Below are 15,182 nucleotides of genomic sequence, written 5' to 3' on the forward strand. Positions count from 1 at the left end.
TGCAGTTTCAGCCCAACTCCAGTTTAAAGGGAATAGTTAAGATTATACCCCTATCTACTAGTGGGGCTGTAGGACAGTAATTATTTCATTACTACCTAGGATCATAGACGCTAAAGACAGGGAAGAAGTGTTATCACCCCACTTTGTTTACCAATAATAATAAAAAGAACCCAGATAAGCACAAATATTTATTTTAAATGTAAAAAAGAAATTTAAAGTAAAAAAAGTAAAAAAAACAATCGAGGGGCTGAAATGTTACAATCCTTTAAACAGCTTTTTGTTAGTTTAAAAACAACCCCCCCCTAACGTGGCCAATCAAGTCTCCCCCCAGAAAATCCTCAAAGAAGCGGTGTGTCGGTCAGTGCCTGTGTAAATAGCAACCACTATGACGGTTTATGGCACAAATCTGGCCCCGTACAGAATCAAGACGCCTCCGGCCCCCACCCCATGCACACTACGGCACATTCTTCTGGGCTGCTCTGCGCGTGCGCCTACTTGCCCGCTCAAGTCACCTCGCCGGGGCCTCGTTCGGAGCATGAGCCCCAGCCCGCGGCGCGGCCGTTCGAACTACAATTCCCAGGAGGCGCCGGGCCCCGGAAGCGGCTGCCTAGCAACCAGGTAAACCGGCGATGGAGGCGGAGGGGCCGCGCCGGGACGCGCCAGGTACCGAGCGCGGGGCGAGTTCCCTTTTTAACAAACAATTGTAGGGACGTGACTGAGCAGCTGCCGTGTCGGGGGAGGGGGGCCTGTTCTGCGCGTTCTCTGAGCGCTGGGCCCAGCACGACCCTTTACCGATAGAAGCCGCGTTGAATGGAAGGTAAAACGCGTAGCTGGCGTGAGACCGGATTAGCGCGTCTGGGCCGTGCGGAGGCTGGACAGTGCTAGACACAGATGTCAGACGTTTGAGTCAGTGACAGTTCTGGTTAAAATGCAAATGTCTTGTAGGTATGTAGCCCCCCCCACACACACCGCCTGGGTGCGGTGCTCTGTCCCATCCAGTGGCACTGAGACCACTTCCAGAGAGTCTGCTGCTCTACAGCCCTAGCCAAGAGCCACTTGGCTTTTAGCTCATGGGGTGGAGGCTCATGCACTAAACTCCAAAGGCCCCATATCAGCAAGGTTCAAGGGCAGCACCTTACTGGTGAATCCAGACCACCTATTTTCTCCTCTCATAGACTTTAAAGCCAGAAGGGATCATCATGATTATCTAGTCTGACCTCCTGCACTCTGCAGGCCACAGAACCTCCCCCACCCGCTCCTGTAATAGACCCCGACCTCTGTCTGAAACCCTGAAATCATGCTGGGAAGGGAGAGGGTGCTGAGCCTAGGGCAATCCCCAGTGCGGCACAGGGTGGAAGTGACGGATTTGTCTCTTCTGGGACTGACCGCACCAGACAATCACACCCAGGGCGGAAGTGACGGTTTCCTCTTTTCTGGGACTGACCGCACTAGCCAATCGCGCCAGCCTGCAGGGGTCCCCTGTAGTGCAGGGTCTGGAATGGTTGCCCCAATTCACCCTACCCAAGAGACAGCTCTGGTTGTGCCTGGACCCTGTTTGATAGCCCTATCTTTTGAATAGCAGTCTCTGACTAAGCTTCACCCCAACCTGCTGGAGGCAGAGTGTTTTCTATCTCTTCTCCCACTAGAACCATATAACTACTATAAGAAAGAGGGTCTCAGAATCCTGGCTGTTGCTGGGGAGAGAAAGAAGAGAGGAAGGAGTTCTCTGCTATTATACCTCTCCCTTGGAGTCCATAATTTGGGTTCTCTTCCCCTGTGAATAGCTCCAGTGCCCATCTCTGTTACTAATAATTTTCCATTGCACCAGCAACATCAGCAGGACACGAACAGCTTCACAACTAATCTGCAATTCAAATAAATACATAATAATACTTCTAAAGTTCTGAATAAGAACCATTAAACTAATGAGTCATGTTAATTTCACATTGCTGCAGCTTGGCAAAACAATGAGCAACAGAAGACTATTAGAACAAAAGGCAACATTCCTTGAATTACACTTAATTCACATTGGGAAGATTTTCTTTGTAATAATCATAAGTACAAGAAGATTAACTTTTAAAAAATTAAATTCTGCAGAACTGCTGTTGTCCCCCTCATGAGAACTGAGAGCTACTATCATGTAGTTCTATGATAAAAGACGCAGGCTAACAGAAACATGGAGATTTGTCTCAATGCTATGTTCTTGTTCATAAAGAAAAGGAAGAGGAAGACTCAGAGGAGTCAAGACAGCAGGATTTAGAAGATGGAGAGAAGTCTGACATTTCCAAAGATCCTGAAACAGAGAAGCCAAATGAGTTCTCAACAGAAGGTGAGTGGAGGTTTTCTCCAAGTCTGATGAGAGTTTAATATTTCAGTCATTGTGTAAGATCCTCATTAACTCAGTAGTCTAAAAAGACAGTGGTGGGCAGAATATGATGTAGTGATGTTCTTACTGCTCATAGTTACTCTGCTGGACAGGAATGGAGAAGGAATCAAGAAAGGAGAGGAAAGGTGTGGAAAAGAATAAGTTCTCCCAAGTGGAAAGAAGTCAAACACTGTAAAGGGAAACAAGATATAACGCAGCTGACCCTGGAGAAAAGAATGTGTGGGGTGAAACTCACTTTCCAGCAAAGTGCCTTTAAATTAAAAATCAAAGTTGTAGAAAAGTGTAATAATTGGCAGGAAGTTCAGAACTGCAAGGTAACTAGAGCTGGGTGTGACATGCCGTTTTCAATGGGGAACTCAAAACATAACCAGCAATATTTCATTTAGCTTCATGCATTGGATAAGGGACAGGGGAGAGAGTGTTCAACAATCCCGTTGTCATATAATCAGATCAATTGTTAATGCACTGGTACAGAGAAATCTGGATTGTTCGGTGAGCTGGGTGCAAGCAAACAATATTTGTTTTCATATAGCCAAATGTGAAGTTATACATCTAGGCACAAAGAATGCAAGCCATAATTACAGGATGGGAGACTCTATCCTGGGAAGCAGTGACTCAGAAAGACTTGCGGGTCCTGGTGGGTAATCAGCTGAACATGTGTTCTGAGTCTGATGCTAAGACCAAAAGGCTAATGCAGTTCTTGGATGTATAAACAGATGAATATGGATTAGGAATAGGGAGGTTAATATTACCTCTGTATTTGGCACTGGTGCAACAGCTACTGGAATAATGTGTCCAATGCTGGTGCTCACAGTTCTAGAAGGATGTCGGTAAACTGGGGAGGGTTCAGAACAGAGGCATGAGAGTGTCTTAAAGGGTTGGAAAACACCTTGTAGTGATAGACTCAAGGAGCTCAATCTATTTAGCTCAACAAGAGAAATTGAAGGGGTGACTTGATTTGATAATGTGCTCTACAATGTTGCAGAGAAAGGTATAACAAATCCAGTGGTATGAGGTTGAAGCTAAACAAATTCAGACTGGAAATAAAAGGTGTAAATTTTTAACAGTAAAGGTAATTAACCAGTGCAACAATTTCCCCAGGGTTGTAGAGGATTTTCCGTCACAGGCAATTTTTAAATCCAGCGTGGATGTTTTTCAAAAACATATGCTCTAATTCAAGCAGCAGTTAATTTAGGGAAGTCCTGTGGCTTGTTATCTGGATAATAGGGGTCCCTTCTGGCCTTACATTCTATACATCTATAAACTTTGTTATGAAAACACAAAATTCAGCCTCAAATGCTCCACAGTTTTGCTGAAAGGCTTGTGGGGTCAAAATTTTTCCTACAAATGTTGGCTGATTGTGAGTATGAACATAAAATGAAATCAGCCAAGTTTGACATGGCTTAGGGTTTCATAGCTCATCACTAGTCATTACAGTATAATTACATTTTGCATTTATAGCTCCTTTTTCCTTGGTAGTATTATTCCCATTTTACAGATGTAGAAACTGAGGCACAACAAGACAAAATATGTTACCCAAAGAATCTGTGGCAGGGCCAGGACTAGAACAAAGATCTTCTGACACTCAGTCACCTACCTTAACCACTAGATATGCTCCTTCCCAAGATTTCCAAATATAACAATAGAATGTATTCCTGCCATTATTTAGTTTCTTGACTTTTATACATTTAAAATATCAGCCACAGCACTGCATTTATGTAATGTTACACAAATTATTTTTTTGTTTTTTTCTAAAGAAAAGAGGAAGAGACAGTAGAACAAAATACAAAAAACTTCCAGTACCTCTGATTATTATTTATGCTTTGTCAAATAGCAGCAGCAGGAGGAAATCAACAACTTCATAACTAAACTGTGATAGAAATAGTAAATAATAAAGCCATCCCCGGGATTCTGAATAGCAGTGATGAAATTGACCAATCATGTTAATTTTACCCTGATGCAGCTTGGCAAAGCTGTGAGCAACAGCAGAGGTACTAGAACTGTAGACAGTGCTGCATTGAATTATATTTGATTCACATTTGTAAGATTCTTTGTCATCATAATGACAAGAAGATTGGTTTTTTTAAAAAGAAAATTTTAATTCCGAACTGTTGTTGCATATGCTTGCACCTGCTGTCCCTCTCGAGAGTATTTTAAGCAAGTATTGCAATAGTATTATGATAAAAGATGCAGGCTAAGAGAAACAGATTTGTCTCAATGGCATATTCTTGTTTATAAAGGAAAGGAAGAATCGGAGAAAGAGAGTACTGAGGGGACTATACTTGGTGACAACTTAAGTCAGCCAGGCTTGGCAGATGGAGAGAAGTTTGACATTTCCAAAGATCCTGAAACAGAGCTGGACACAGAGAAGCCAAATGTGTCCACAACAGAAGGTGAGTAGAGGTTTTATCAGAGTTTAATGGTAGTCTAATGTTTCAATCATCATGTAAGGTCTCCATTAACTCAGTCTAAAAAGTCAGGGGTGGGCAGAATATGATATGTTTATGTTCTTATTGTTCATGGTTACTGTGTTAGATAGAAATGGAGAAGGAATCAAGAAAAGATAGGACAGTTGTGGAAAAGAGCAAATTCTCCCAAGTGGAAAGAAGTCAAACAGTGTAAAGGAATAGGATATAAGGCAGTTGATCTTGGAGAAGAGAACGAGTGAGGTGAAACTCACTTTTCCAGAGAAGTGCCTTTAAATTCAAAACCAAAGCTGTAGAAAAGTGCAGTAATTGGCAGGAAGTTCTAAACTGAAAGGTTTTAACTAGAGCTGGGTGTGACTTGCCATTTTCAAAGGGGAACTCAGAACAATACCAGCTATATTTCATTTAGCCTCATGCATGGAATAAGGGACAGGGAAGAGGGTGTTCAAGGATCCAGTTGTCATATAATCAGACCAATGTTACAAACTTTTGTTATCAAAGCACAAAATTCAGCCTCAAACACTTCACACCTATCCAGAGATAGCACAAGTTTCAATTTTGCTGAAAGGCGTATGGGGCCTAAAAGTTTCCTACAAAAGTTGGCTGATTTTTTGTGTGTAAATGTGGAAATGAAATCAGCCAGTTGGGCATGATTTAGAGTTTTGTTGCTCTACCCCACCTCTAGCTCATCACCAGTTATTACAATAGAATTACATTTTGCAGCGATTGCTTCTTTTTTTCCTGAGTCTCTCACGGTGCTGAACAAAACTTGGTATTATTGTTGTGTAGATGTGGAAGCACAGGCACAAAAAGTTGCAGTGTGTCATCCAAGGTCACAAAGGGAGTCTGTGGCGAAGCCAGGAATAGAACTCAGTTCTCCTGACTCCCAGTCTCCTGCCTAACAATTAGATATGCCCCTTTCTAAGGTTTCCAATATATAAAACAGTGAAATATTTTCCAGTCATCATTTAATTTTGTGACATTTATACATTTAAAATATCAACCACCGCACTGCATTTATGTAGCCTTGTGCATTGAAATACCATTTTGTTTTGATAAAGAAAAGGGGAAAGACTGGAGGACAAATTGCAAACAACATAGAAAGATGCTATCTCAGCATTGAGTTATTCATTGTCACACTTCTGAATGTATGGTTTATCTATCCCATATTCAAATAAAGGCATAATTTGATCCTGATGGCAGCTCTGTATGTTGTTTTATATTTAGGTAATCCAGTAGTCTTAATAATAACTCGTTGCTAGTAATTTAACAGCAGTCTTTGTTGGATACATAATTAACATATATACAGAGCATCTGATCTCAGGTCAGTCCATCAGTCTAACCTAATACCAAACTGCCTCCTCTAGCTGTCAGCTCCCATACCCTGGAGATTCTATTCATTCTCCTAAAGCCACACCACCATTCTCTGCATCTTCAAAGCTCTCTGTGTTCTTACAACTTTACTGACAACTTGTGGGATTCCTTTGTGCCAGCAAAATTGCTGATTAACAACTTATTTTGTATAAGACTGAGAGGCATGACTGCACGCATTTCCCTCTCTTGAGACCTGTTGTGGCTTATGAGCAGCATGGCCAGGAAGAAGGCAGCCTAAAGCACTGGTGGCTGAAAGTGAAAGAAAACTTGGTTTTAATCCTGGATGTGTGCCAATAAAGCAATGCTGAGGGACCAGTATAGGCCTGATGTAGTTTTATAGACCGATAACTTGTGAACCAGTACTGAAAGGAACAGCATTAGTTTCCAGCTCTGGCAAATTGTGAAACATTGGATCTAAAAATAATGTTCTGGTTAACATTTTGTCCTTTTTCCATTTGAATTCTGACATAATTTTAGTGGTCACTATGTCCAGAAGTAATAGGAAGTAAACTCCTTGCATTATATCATCTGAAAGCTTGAGACCTTAGTTTTCAAATACAGTAATAATATGTACTCCTTAATTCTAGCAGTTTAGGAAATGCTGTTAAAAATTCATATGAGAAACAACTGTTGCAAATACACCTAGGTCGTGAACCAGTACAAATGCTTCCTGGACTAGTCAACATGAAAGCCTGGTAATGGGATCAAAGACACAAATTCTGATCTCTGAACTTCCTCAGCACTTTCAATGTCTGTGGCATAGTACACAAACACCTCCTGTATTACAAACATTGAGCACTGCAACAACATGCTGCCACTAGACCCTTGATGGCTCTCAGAATGAAATCTTCATACTCATCTTTCAGCCTGAAGCATTTTTCAGAGCTGAGTAGATTTATAATGACACATCCTTAAGTTTAATAATAAATGACTGATTAATAATTAATTACAATAATTTGAACTTTCATAAGACTTTTTGCCATAGATATCAAAACACTTTACTAAGATGGATAAGAGTTGTTATTTTCATTTAACACAGGGATAAGTGAGGCATAGAGAGGTTGAGTGGCTGGCACAAATTTACATGAGGTGACAATGGCAGATTTGGGATTGGAAGAACTCTGGTCTCTGGACACCCTACCATGTATTCATTCAACTTGCCTGCCTGCAGCTATATCTGTGACTAACTATAGTGCTGATAGAAGAACCTCTGTTCAAGTATTACCAGCCCCAAGTCTACTGTGGTTCTTTGCAAGTGTACAAAATCAAGAGTCAGGAATCTAAAATCACGATGAGTTGTTGTTAAAAAAAAAATTGGGTTCTTTTCATCTTCTGGGTTTTGAGCCTTCAGAATTTGTTTTCAAGCTTTTTTTCAGCAATCATGAGGGCTAGAAATGTATTTTTTATTTTAAATTAAAGCTGAGATTCATGACTCCAGGAACTGGCACGTTAAGAGAGACAACAGATATCACAGAACTGGCAATATAATTCCCAGAGTCGGCAACACTGCTGTTATAATGGAACTAGGAGGCCCCCTGAAAAGTATAGGTGGACAGACTAATAGATTTAATTAATTGTTTATCATGAGGGATGTAACCAAACAATACATAAATGTAGACAGATTCTTATTACTGGTCTATAAGGCATGCTCTTGTTTATAAAGGAGAAATGGAAGTCCCAGAGAATGAGAGTTCTGATGAGAACAAACCTAAGAAAGGTTCGAATCAGGAGGATCAGGCAGATGTGGAAAAGTTTGACTCTTCAAAGGATTATGCAGGAGAGCAGGACGCTGAGAAGATCCTTGAACCATCAGGAGAAGGTGGGTGGATTTTTTCCAGTGTTTGCAGGTCGAATACATTCCAATCATACAATAACTTCTCCATCCTCCAGTATCCCATGATACAATGTTTGTCAGCACTCTGCATTTCATTGGATATTTCCACTCTCCTGAAACTGGAACCCCTGAAGTGATCTATCCTAGCATAGATTCTTATCCAATGTGAAACTAGGGATGTATTCCATAGGGACTTTTTATTTCTTGGTTTGAAAGCTCTGGTTCCAGAAAACAAAGGGGATCCAGTTAGACGTTAACTGTGCATTTCCATGCTTTCAAATATTCAAGTTTCTTTTAAGTTGAACCTTAACTCTGGATTTCTAATACTTTTTTTTTTATTAAACGACAATATTCTTGAAAGTTGTTTTTAATCTTTAAATTGCTCATATATACTTTCAATCTTAACTCCATCTTAAAGTGTCTTGTTTGGGAATAGATGCTTACGTGAAATAAAAAAAGCAAGAGACAGAGCAAGTTAAGATTGAGACTAAGGTAAAGGTAACTTTCGAAGGAGACGAAGGGGGAAAAAGGCTTTATGCTTATTTAATTATTTATTTTCATCTTTGTGAGGTAGTTAGGAGGTCAAGAAACTTTTTAAATTAAAAGACAAACATTTCTGCTTGTTTTTTACGTTAGAAATTCAGGTCTTCTCCCCTGGAAAGGCTGTGGCAACTGGAGAACTAGTGCAATTATGACAACATGAGAAGCAAAAGATTAAAAGCTGAAGAACAGTTAGGGGAAGGATAGAGAGTCAGGCTGTTTAAAATCCTTTTTTGTTGTTCATTTTTATTATACCTACTTAACTGCAATGCCTGTTGAACACTTTGATTTGTTGTCCTTAAGTTATTGTGTGAGATCTCATAATGCACATCTCCTGAGACTCTCAAAAAGTCCTGCAGCAAGAGAAGGGAAGACCAGTTTGACATACCTCATATTTCTAAGGTAAAAAACAAAACCATTCCCCTGCCTCCTTTTTAAAAAAACAACAACTAAAAAGCTATCATAAAGAAGCAATAAAGGGCGCAAATCAAATTCCTTTGCAGGTCAAGTTATGTTTAAAAGAAAGTCGTTGAGATTGTTGTCTAGAAATGTGTGTAAAGTCCATCTGAATATTCAGCCTGACCTGCAGAAAGGAAGTGTCTTTTGCTTTTATTTTTTGAAGGAATGAAGTGTATTATTCAACGGATTTCATTTTGCACAGTAGAAAATCCCTTGCAGGATAGGAAGAACTTCAATGTTGCATTATTCTGATATGTAGCATACAAACCAGTAACACAGGTCCACCCTTTGGGACTCCAAATATACTTAAGAGGGTATTGAGAAGAAGTGAACATTATCCCTGTTTTCTTTTGCAGAGGAAGTCAAAAGTAGTGCCCATAAAGAACCACCTGGCGAACTAGTATCACCCACTCCAGAGGAAGGTGTAGAGAAGGCAGTGGAAAGTGCAGAGCCAGATACCAGTAGTGTCCGTGAGTATTACCTGCCATTACACAGAGATTTCAGTACTGACCCTAGGATAGTCTTAAGTCTGCATACTGGGCAGTTCCCTGGTTGTTTGGTTTTTTTGGGGTGGGGTGGGGGTGGGGTAAAGGGATGGGTGGGGAGGAGGAAGGGGTCTATGGTTCCAGTTCACACCAGTGTTTGTTGTGGACCTCCCGGGGCTAGGGTTGATTTCATGATGAACCAAGGTAAGCTGTCAGCCTTTGATTGATGTGTACTGTACAACTCAAAGATGTCCATGGTGGACCAGTGCATCTGGTTCTTGTGTGTTGATGAGAAGCCGGCCCAAAAAGAGTGTTCTGTGTATTCTGGGTTCACTGATCAGGATTGAAAAGACAGGAAGTAATATTTTCTAAAAATACTAGGCCTGATTCTCTATTGCTCGGCACCTTGTTTAGAAATTTACATTATTGCATAATTCTGATCTGGTAGCATTTTACACCTACTTTGCATTAGTCTGATTACACAAGGTAGAGGAATCAGGCGTAATATATACACATTGGACTCAATCTTAGGCCCCATGCTCCCAAAATGACATGGGGTAGAACTCTCCTAGCTCTGAAGATTTTGACCCTTTTAGGCAAAGTAGTGGTGGGCAGTATGCGAGACACCCATCTTAGTGGTTAATGTGAATCTCCTCAAAAAACTTTCCAGCCAGTTCCTTCTTGACCATGGTCGGTGATGGTTCTTCCTGAAGAACCAATGTGCTGTCCTCAGTGGTTGTTGCTCTAATTCTCTCCTGACCCACTGTCTGGCCTTCGACAATCCATGCTTGTTAGACCAGCTTCTTCAGTCAGAACTGTAATAAATCCCTTTAGTTTTTTGCCTCTGGTGCCTTAGTCCTGAGAATGTCAACTCATTCAACCCGTTTCAGTCATTGCATAGATTGCTACTTTCATTATGATAGGCTTGTTCTCTGGATGTTTTGGGTCCAGCTTCCATTTTAGTGCTGGAGTATGTTATAACAATATTGGCACCCACCATTCAGGGCACGGTGTCTATTGTGGTTCTTTGCAGGATATTTTGTTGGAACTTTGGCATGCTGTGTCTTGGCCCTTCAATTCATTCTCTCTGTTAATGCACTTCTCCTTTCCAGGAGGTGCTCCTCTCCTTCTCTTATGTCCTAAATCAGTTTTAAACAATGCAATCCACTCTGCATGGTCAGGAAATCCATTGTAGGATAGAAGGAATTGTAAAGCTCCAAGACTGTGGATGCTGCATTATCCAAATATGGAGTGTGAGAGCAAAACACAGAAATATACCCTGTTTGGAATGCTGAAGAAGTGAAAATTATCCCAATTTTCCTTTGCAGAGGAAAGCAAAAGTAGTCCCTCAAAGAAACCATCAGGTGAAGGAGAGGTACCACCAATTCCAGAGGGACAGACAGAAAGAGTAGAAAAGCCGGTGGAAGGTGCTGAGTCAGATATTAGCAGTGACGGTGAGTATTGCCCTCTCCCTAAGAGTCATAGACATCAACTTAAAAATCCCACTGCATCCTGAAATTGCTTTTGTTTGCCTGCTGTTGTTACAAGTAACATAAGGCCCCTGTAACTGACAAAGATTAGATAAACAATTATTTTTTTCTACTTTTTCAGCTTGTTCACTTTGTGCACTTCACAGCACTTAATAAGCATTAGTCCATTTTGCTTTCCCATGGACAGTCTCTGCCCCCTTGGTTGTTTGTATTGGTGCATCACATGATAATAGGGAGAGACAAACATGTTAACGAAAAAGATAATCTGACTGTAAAACAATAAGAATTGACAGAAATGACTCAGATTGAGGAATAGAACCTGAAACTCATGTTTATAGCTGACTACAATTCCTGCTGACAATATCCTGTTCAATGCATCGAGCTCCAGTGAGGAACTATCTAGAGCAGCACACTGGTAGAAAGCCTTTGTTAGCACAATGTCTCCATGGCAACCTGCTTTATGTGAAGGAGCGAAGTGCTACACGTTTGTACTGATTAGTCAGCATAAAATTATGCATTCAATATCTACTGAAGAAAGAAGCCTCAAACTTGGCTTGTTTTCCTAAATCTAATTGAGGCCTAAACATCAAACAAAGTTTGAATAAAACTCTCCCAGTAGTTTTAAGGTCTCAAGGTTTAAAGTCAGTAAAGATGACATATCTTACAAATATTGACAGAAGTTGTCTGCTATGTGTATGGGGCAGTGAATTTTCAAAACATTCTTACCTTGGTTATTAAGAATCCAGATTTTTCTAATCTTAGAAAAAACACATGCTATTCATTCGAGGCTATTCACAGGATAGGTTTCATAGTACAAAGATAGCAGATCTATTTTTAGACACTAGAGTGCGTATCATTTCTTTGGAGGAAGGAAAGAATTAATGAATAATCCACTTTGGCAGTTAGGATATTGACATTTATACCTATCTGACTAAAGCTCTTTTTTGTGTCACTATTTCTGAAACACAGAGGAAAATGAGGAGGAGGAGGAGGAGGATACTGAGAAATCCCCAGAGCCAGAAAAAAAGCCTGAGAAGCTAGAAAGGAAAATCTCAGAGACCTTCTTCTATAACTATGAAGATTTGTGCTCGCAACCCTTTGTGACGTCAGACTCTGGGATACCAATTAACCTCCTCACTCTCATGTATCCTCCTCATGCTGTATTGTATAGACTTAGATCTAGGGTTTTCTTATCTAAAAGCTGCAGTATATTATTTCCTCCAGGTGTAAGGGAGGAACAGGGAAGAATGTGTGATCTTTCAGATGCGCAGGTGGTTTTCCATTGGGACGCTGAAGTTGCTGTGAGGAAACCCCTCTTTGTCTCTTTTCTGCATCAGGGCAACTACAAAGTTAAGTTGACCTAAATTACGTTGATGTACAGCCACTGCAGTAATTGAATTGGTTTTGCTCATCCACACTATGCTCCTTGTGGTGGCAGTGCACATCCTCACCAGGAGTGCTTGCACTGATTTAACTGCCAATGTGGGGCATTGGGGGGTGGTTTCTGAAAGGCAGCAACAGTCGATGTAAGCAACACAGTGTCTATACTGACACTACATCGACCTAACAATATCGACTTAAGCACTACGCCTCTCGAAGAGGTAGAGTTATTAAGTCGGTGTAGTGGGCAAGATACATTGGTGGGAGCTACATTTTAGTGTAGACAGTTACAGAGTTAGGTTGACGTAATCTGCCTTACGTTGACCTAACTATAGTGTGGACCAGGCCTCAGACTGGCAGAGGGAGAGAGCTTGAGGGCTTGTCTACATGGAGCACTAATGTGTACTGCTGGGAGTCTGATTTCTAAAGCCCACTAATGTGTTGCACGTTAATTGGTTGTGTAGACCCTGCTGGTGTGCACCAAATGTTCCCTAGTGCACTTAACATAGACCATGCTGGTGTGCACTATGTTAAAGTGCATGAGAGAACTTTTGGTGTACACCAGCAGGGTCTACATGACCAATTAATGTGAAACACACTAGTGCACTTTAGAAATCACCCCTCCTTCCACAGTACACATTACTTCTCCATGTAGACAAGCCCTGAGACATTGCTTTGGTTCTGTCTCTTGACAGTGCGCTTTGTAATCTGATCTCTTTTCAAATAAAATATAAAAGAAATTGTACATTAAGACAATAGATATGAATTCTTAGGAGAGCTCCAGAGATCAGGATAGGACATGAAAAATGGAGTCTGACATGGAGTTGGAGGGATGGTACATAAATCTTTTAAATATTTCATTTATATTTTCCCCAGTTATTTGTAATACCTTGATGGGTTGGGTTTTAGCTTCATCATGGCACCAGTCATAAAACAAACCAAAGCCAGACCAACAGAGTAACAACCACCCAACTCAGTGTTCCCACCTGGGTTTGTTCTAGTTTTTAGTATTAATACCTTTATTGCTATTACTTGGAAAAAATAAACCTTAAGGTCTAAGGTCAATGCTTTTCCTTAGTGAGCTGTTCGCAGACACTCTTTTGGTTATGACTGCACCAAAAGTGCAAACCTGCAATTGCTGGATAATCAAACACTCCTCTATGTAGCAGGCAACCAGCTGGTGCTCTTGGACCTGAAAACTAAATATCAGACTTATCTCCGGAGCAGCAGTGGTGGCGGAATTGGTGTTATCACGGTATGGCTTTTATTTGCCTCTTTAGGAAGAAGATCCCTTTCTAGAGTTTAAAACTTATAGTAGTGAAACAGTCTGGGTGTCTCAGTTGTTTCACGGAAGATTACCACAGTTGCCTGCATATTTGGGCTTGGATGAAAGAGCAGCATTGATTAAAGAGTGGAAAAGAAAAGTCAGTAATCTCAGATGTGTTGACCAGTAGCAATCCATCAAGGTGTACTACATGGACCTAGTTGATTAATAGTCAGAGAACAAACAGCTGCATATCTTAAATAGGTCCAGGTTCCAGGCCATATTAATAAGGTACTTACAAGAATTGACAAGAGTCAACTGGGTTTCACTTTTTGTTGTTTTAAAAATTTATTTATTAAAATGCTCTGGATACAGTTTAACTGTTTTTGTTCAATACATCATCTATCCTGATTACAGTTAATATTGGCTAAATGTTCACCTGTCCTGAAATTTGGAATTTCAAGTACATAGGTAAATGAAGTGAAATGCTGTCCAATTTCACTGTAGCAAGCGCCTCTCTGTGGGCCAGATTATGAAACACTTACTCTGGTTTATCACCATCTTATTCCATGAATAGTCCTGTTGGATAATTGATACTATTCTAAGAAAGTAAGGCTATCAAAATCTGGCACTATGCTGTTTTGTTACATTGTAAGCAACACTTCTTGGAGAATCACGTCCTCACATCTCCAGCACAGAGCTGGGTGATGTTTTTTTACAGGCAAATTAATTATTTGAGCTACAATGCATTTTTCTATCAAGCAAAACTATTTGCAAATATGGGTCAAATTTGGCATATAATTTTGGCTGAATAAAATAATGGAAAAATAAGAGTTGAAACAGTTTTGACATTTTTAAAATGAAATATGTAGACTTTGTTTCAAAATTACAGTTTGCTTTGAAGTTTAGCTAAATTTGTTTAAAAAAAACTTTAAAAGGGTATAAGCACCCAAAAAGTAATAAAATATAAAAATATTTTGGGTCAAATGAAACGTTTTGTTCAATCCCAAACAATTTTTTCCTGGTTTTTTTTGGCCACATAAGTGGAAAAAAAAAATCAATTATTTTCTCAACTCCACTACTGTAGAACAGCCCCTGAATGTGCCGTTGCTAAGTGGGGCAGATTCTATCCATTGAACGCCGATTTTGGGCCCGGGAAACAAGCACTGACTGGTGGGACCGCATTGTGTTGCAGGTGTGGGACGATTCCCAGTGGCTGCGAAACTTTCGCATGCGTAAGGGCACTTTCATGGAACTTTGTGACTTGCTTGCCCCTGCCCTGACACGCCATAATACCAAGATGAGAGCAGCCCTCACAGTAGAGAAGCGAGTGGCGATAGCCCTGTGGAAGCTTGCAACGCCAGACAGGTACCGGTCAGTCGGGAATCAATTTGGAGTTGGAAAATCTACTGTGGGGGCTGCTGTGATGCAAGTAGCCAAAGCAATCACTAAGCTGCTGCTACGAAAGGTTGTGACTCTGGGAAACGTGCAGGCCATAGTGGATGGCTTTGCTGCAATGGGATTCCCTAACTGTGGGGGGGGCG

General features: G+C 40.7%; 1 protein-coding gene across 2 annotated transcripts in view; it reads left to right on the top strand.

Moving 5' to 3' along the window:
* The first annotated feature begins 594 nt into the window (after nt 1–594).
* The window catches only part of CFAP44 (cilia and flagella associated protein 44), a 71,669-nt gene continuing 57,081 nt past the window's right edge, over nt 595–15,182 (top strand). For both annotated transcript variants that reach the window (XM_045001560.1, XM_045001551.1), the window contains exons 1-8: nt 595–663; nt 2,216–2,329; nt 4,627–4,779; nt 7,850–8,005; nt 9,376–9,489; nt 10,833–10,958; nt 11,964–12,138; nt 13,467–13,629. In XM_045001560.1, the coding sequence (XP_044857495.1) occupies nt 630–663; nt 2,216–2,329; nt 4,627–4,779; nt 7,850–8,005; nt 9,376–9,489; nt 10,833–10,958; nt 11,964–12,138; nt 13,467–13,629 (1,035 nt within the window). In that variant the 5' untranslated portion in view covers nt 595–629. The remainder of the gene's footprint in view (nt 664–2,215; nt 2,330–4,626; nt 4,780–7,849; nt 8,006–9,375; nt 9,490–10,832; nt 10,959–11,963; nt 12,139–13,466; nt 13,630–15,182) is intronic.

This window comes from Mauremys mutica, chromosome 1, assembly GCF_020497125.1.
Source record: "Mauremys mutica isolate MM-2020 ecotype Southern chromosome 1, ASM2049712v1, whole genome shotgun sequence".
Classification (NCBI taxonomy): Eukaryota; Metazoa; Chordata; order Testudines; family Geoemydidae; genus Mauremys; species Mauremys mutica.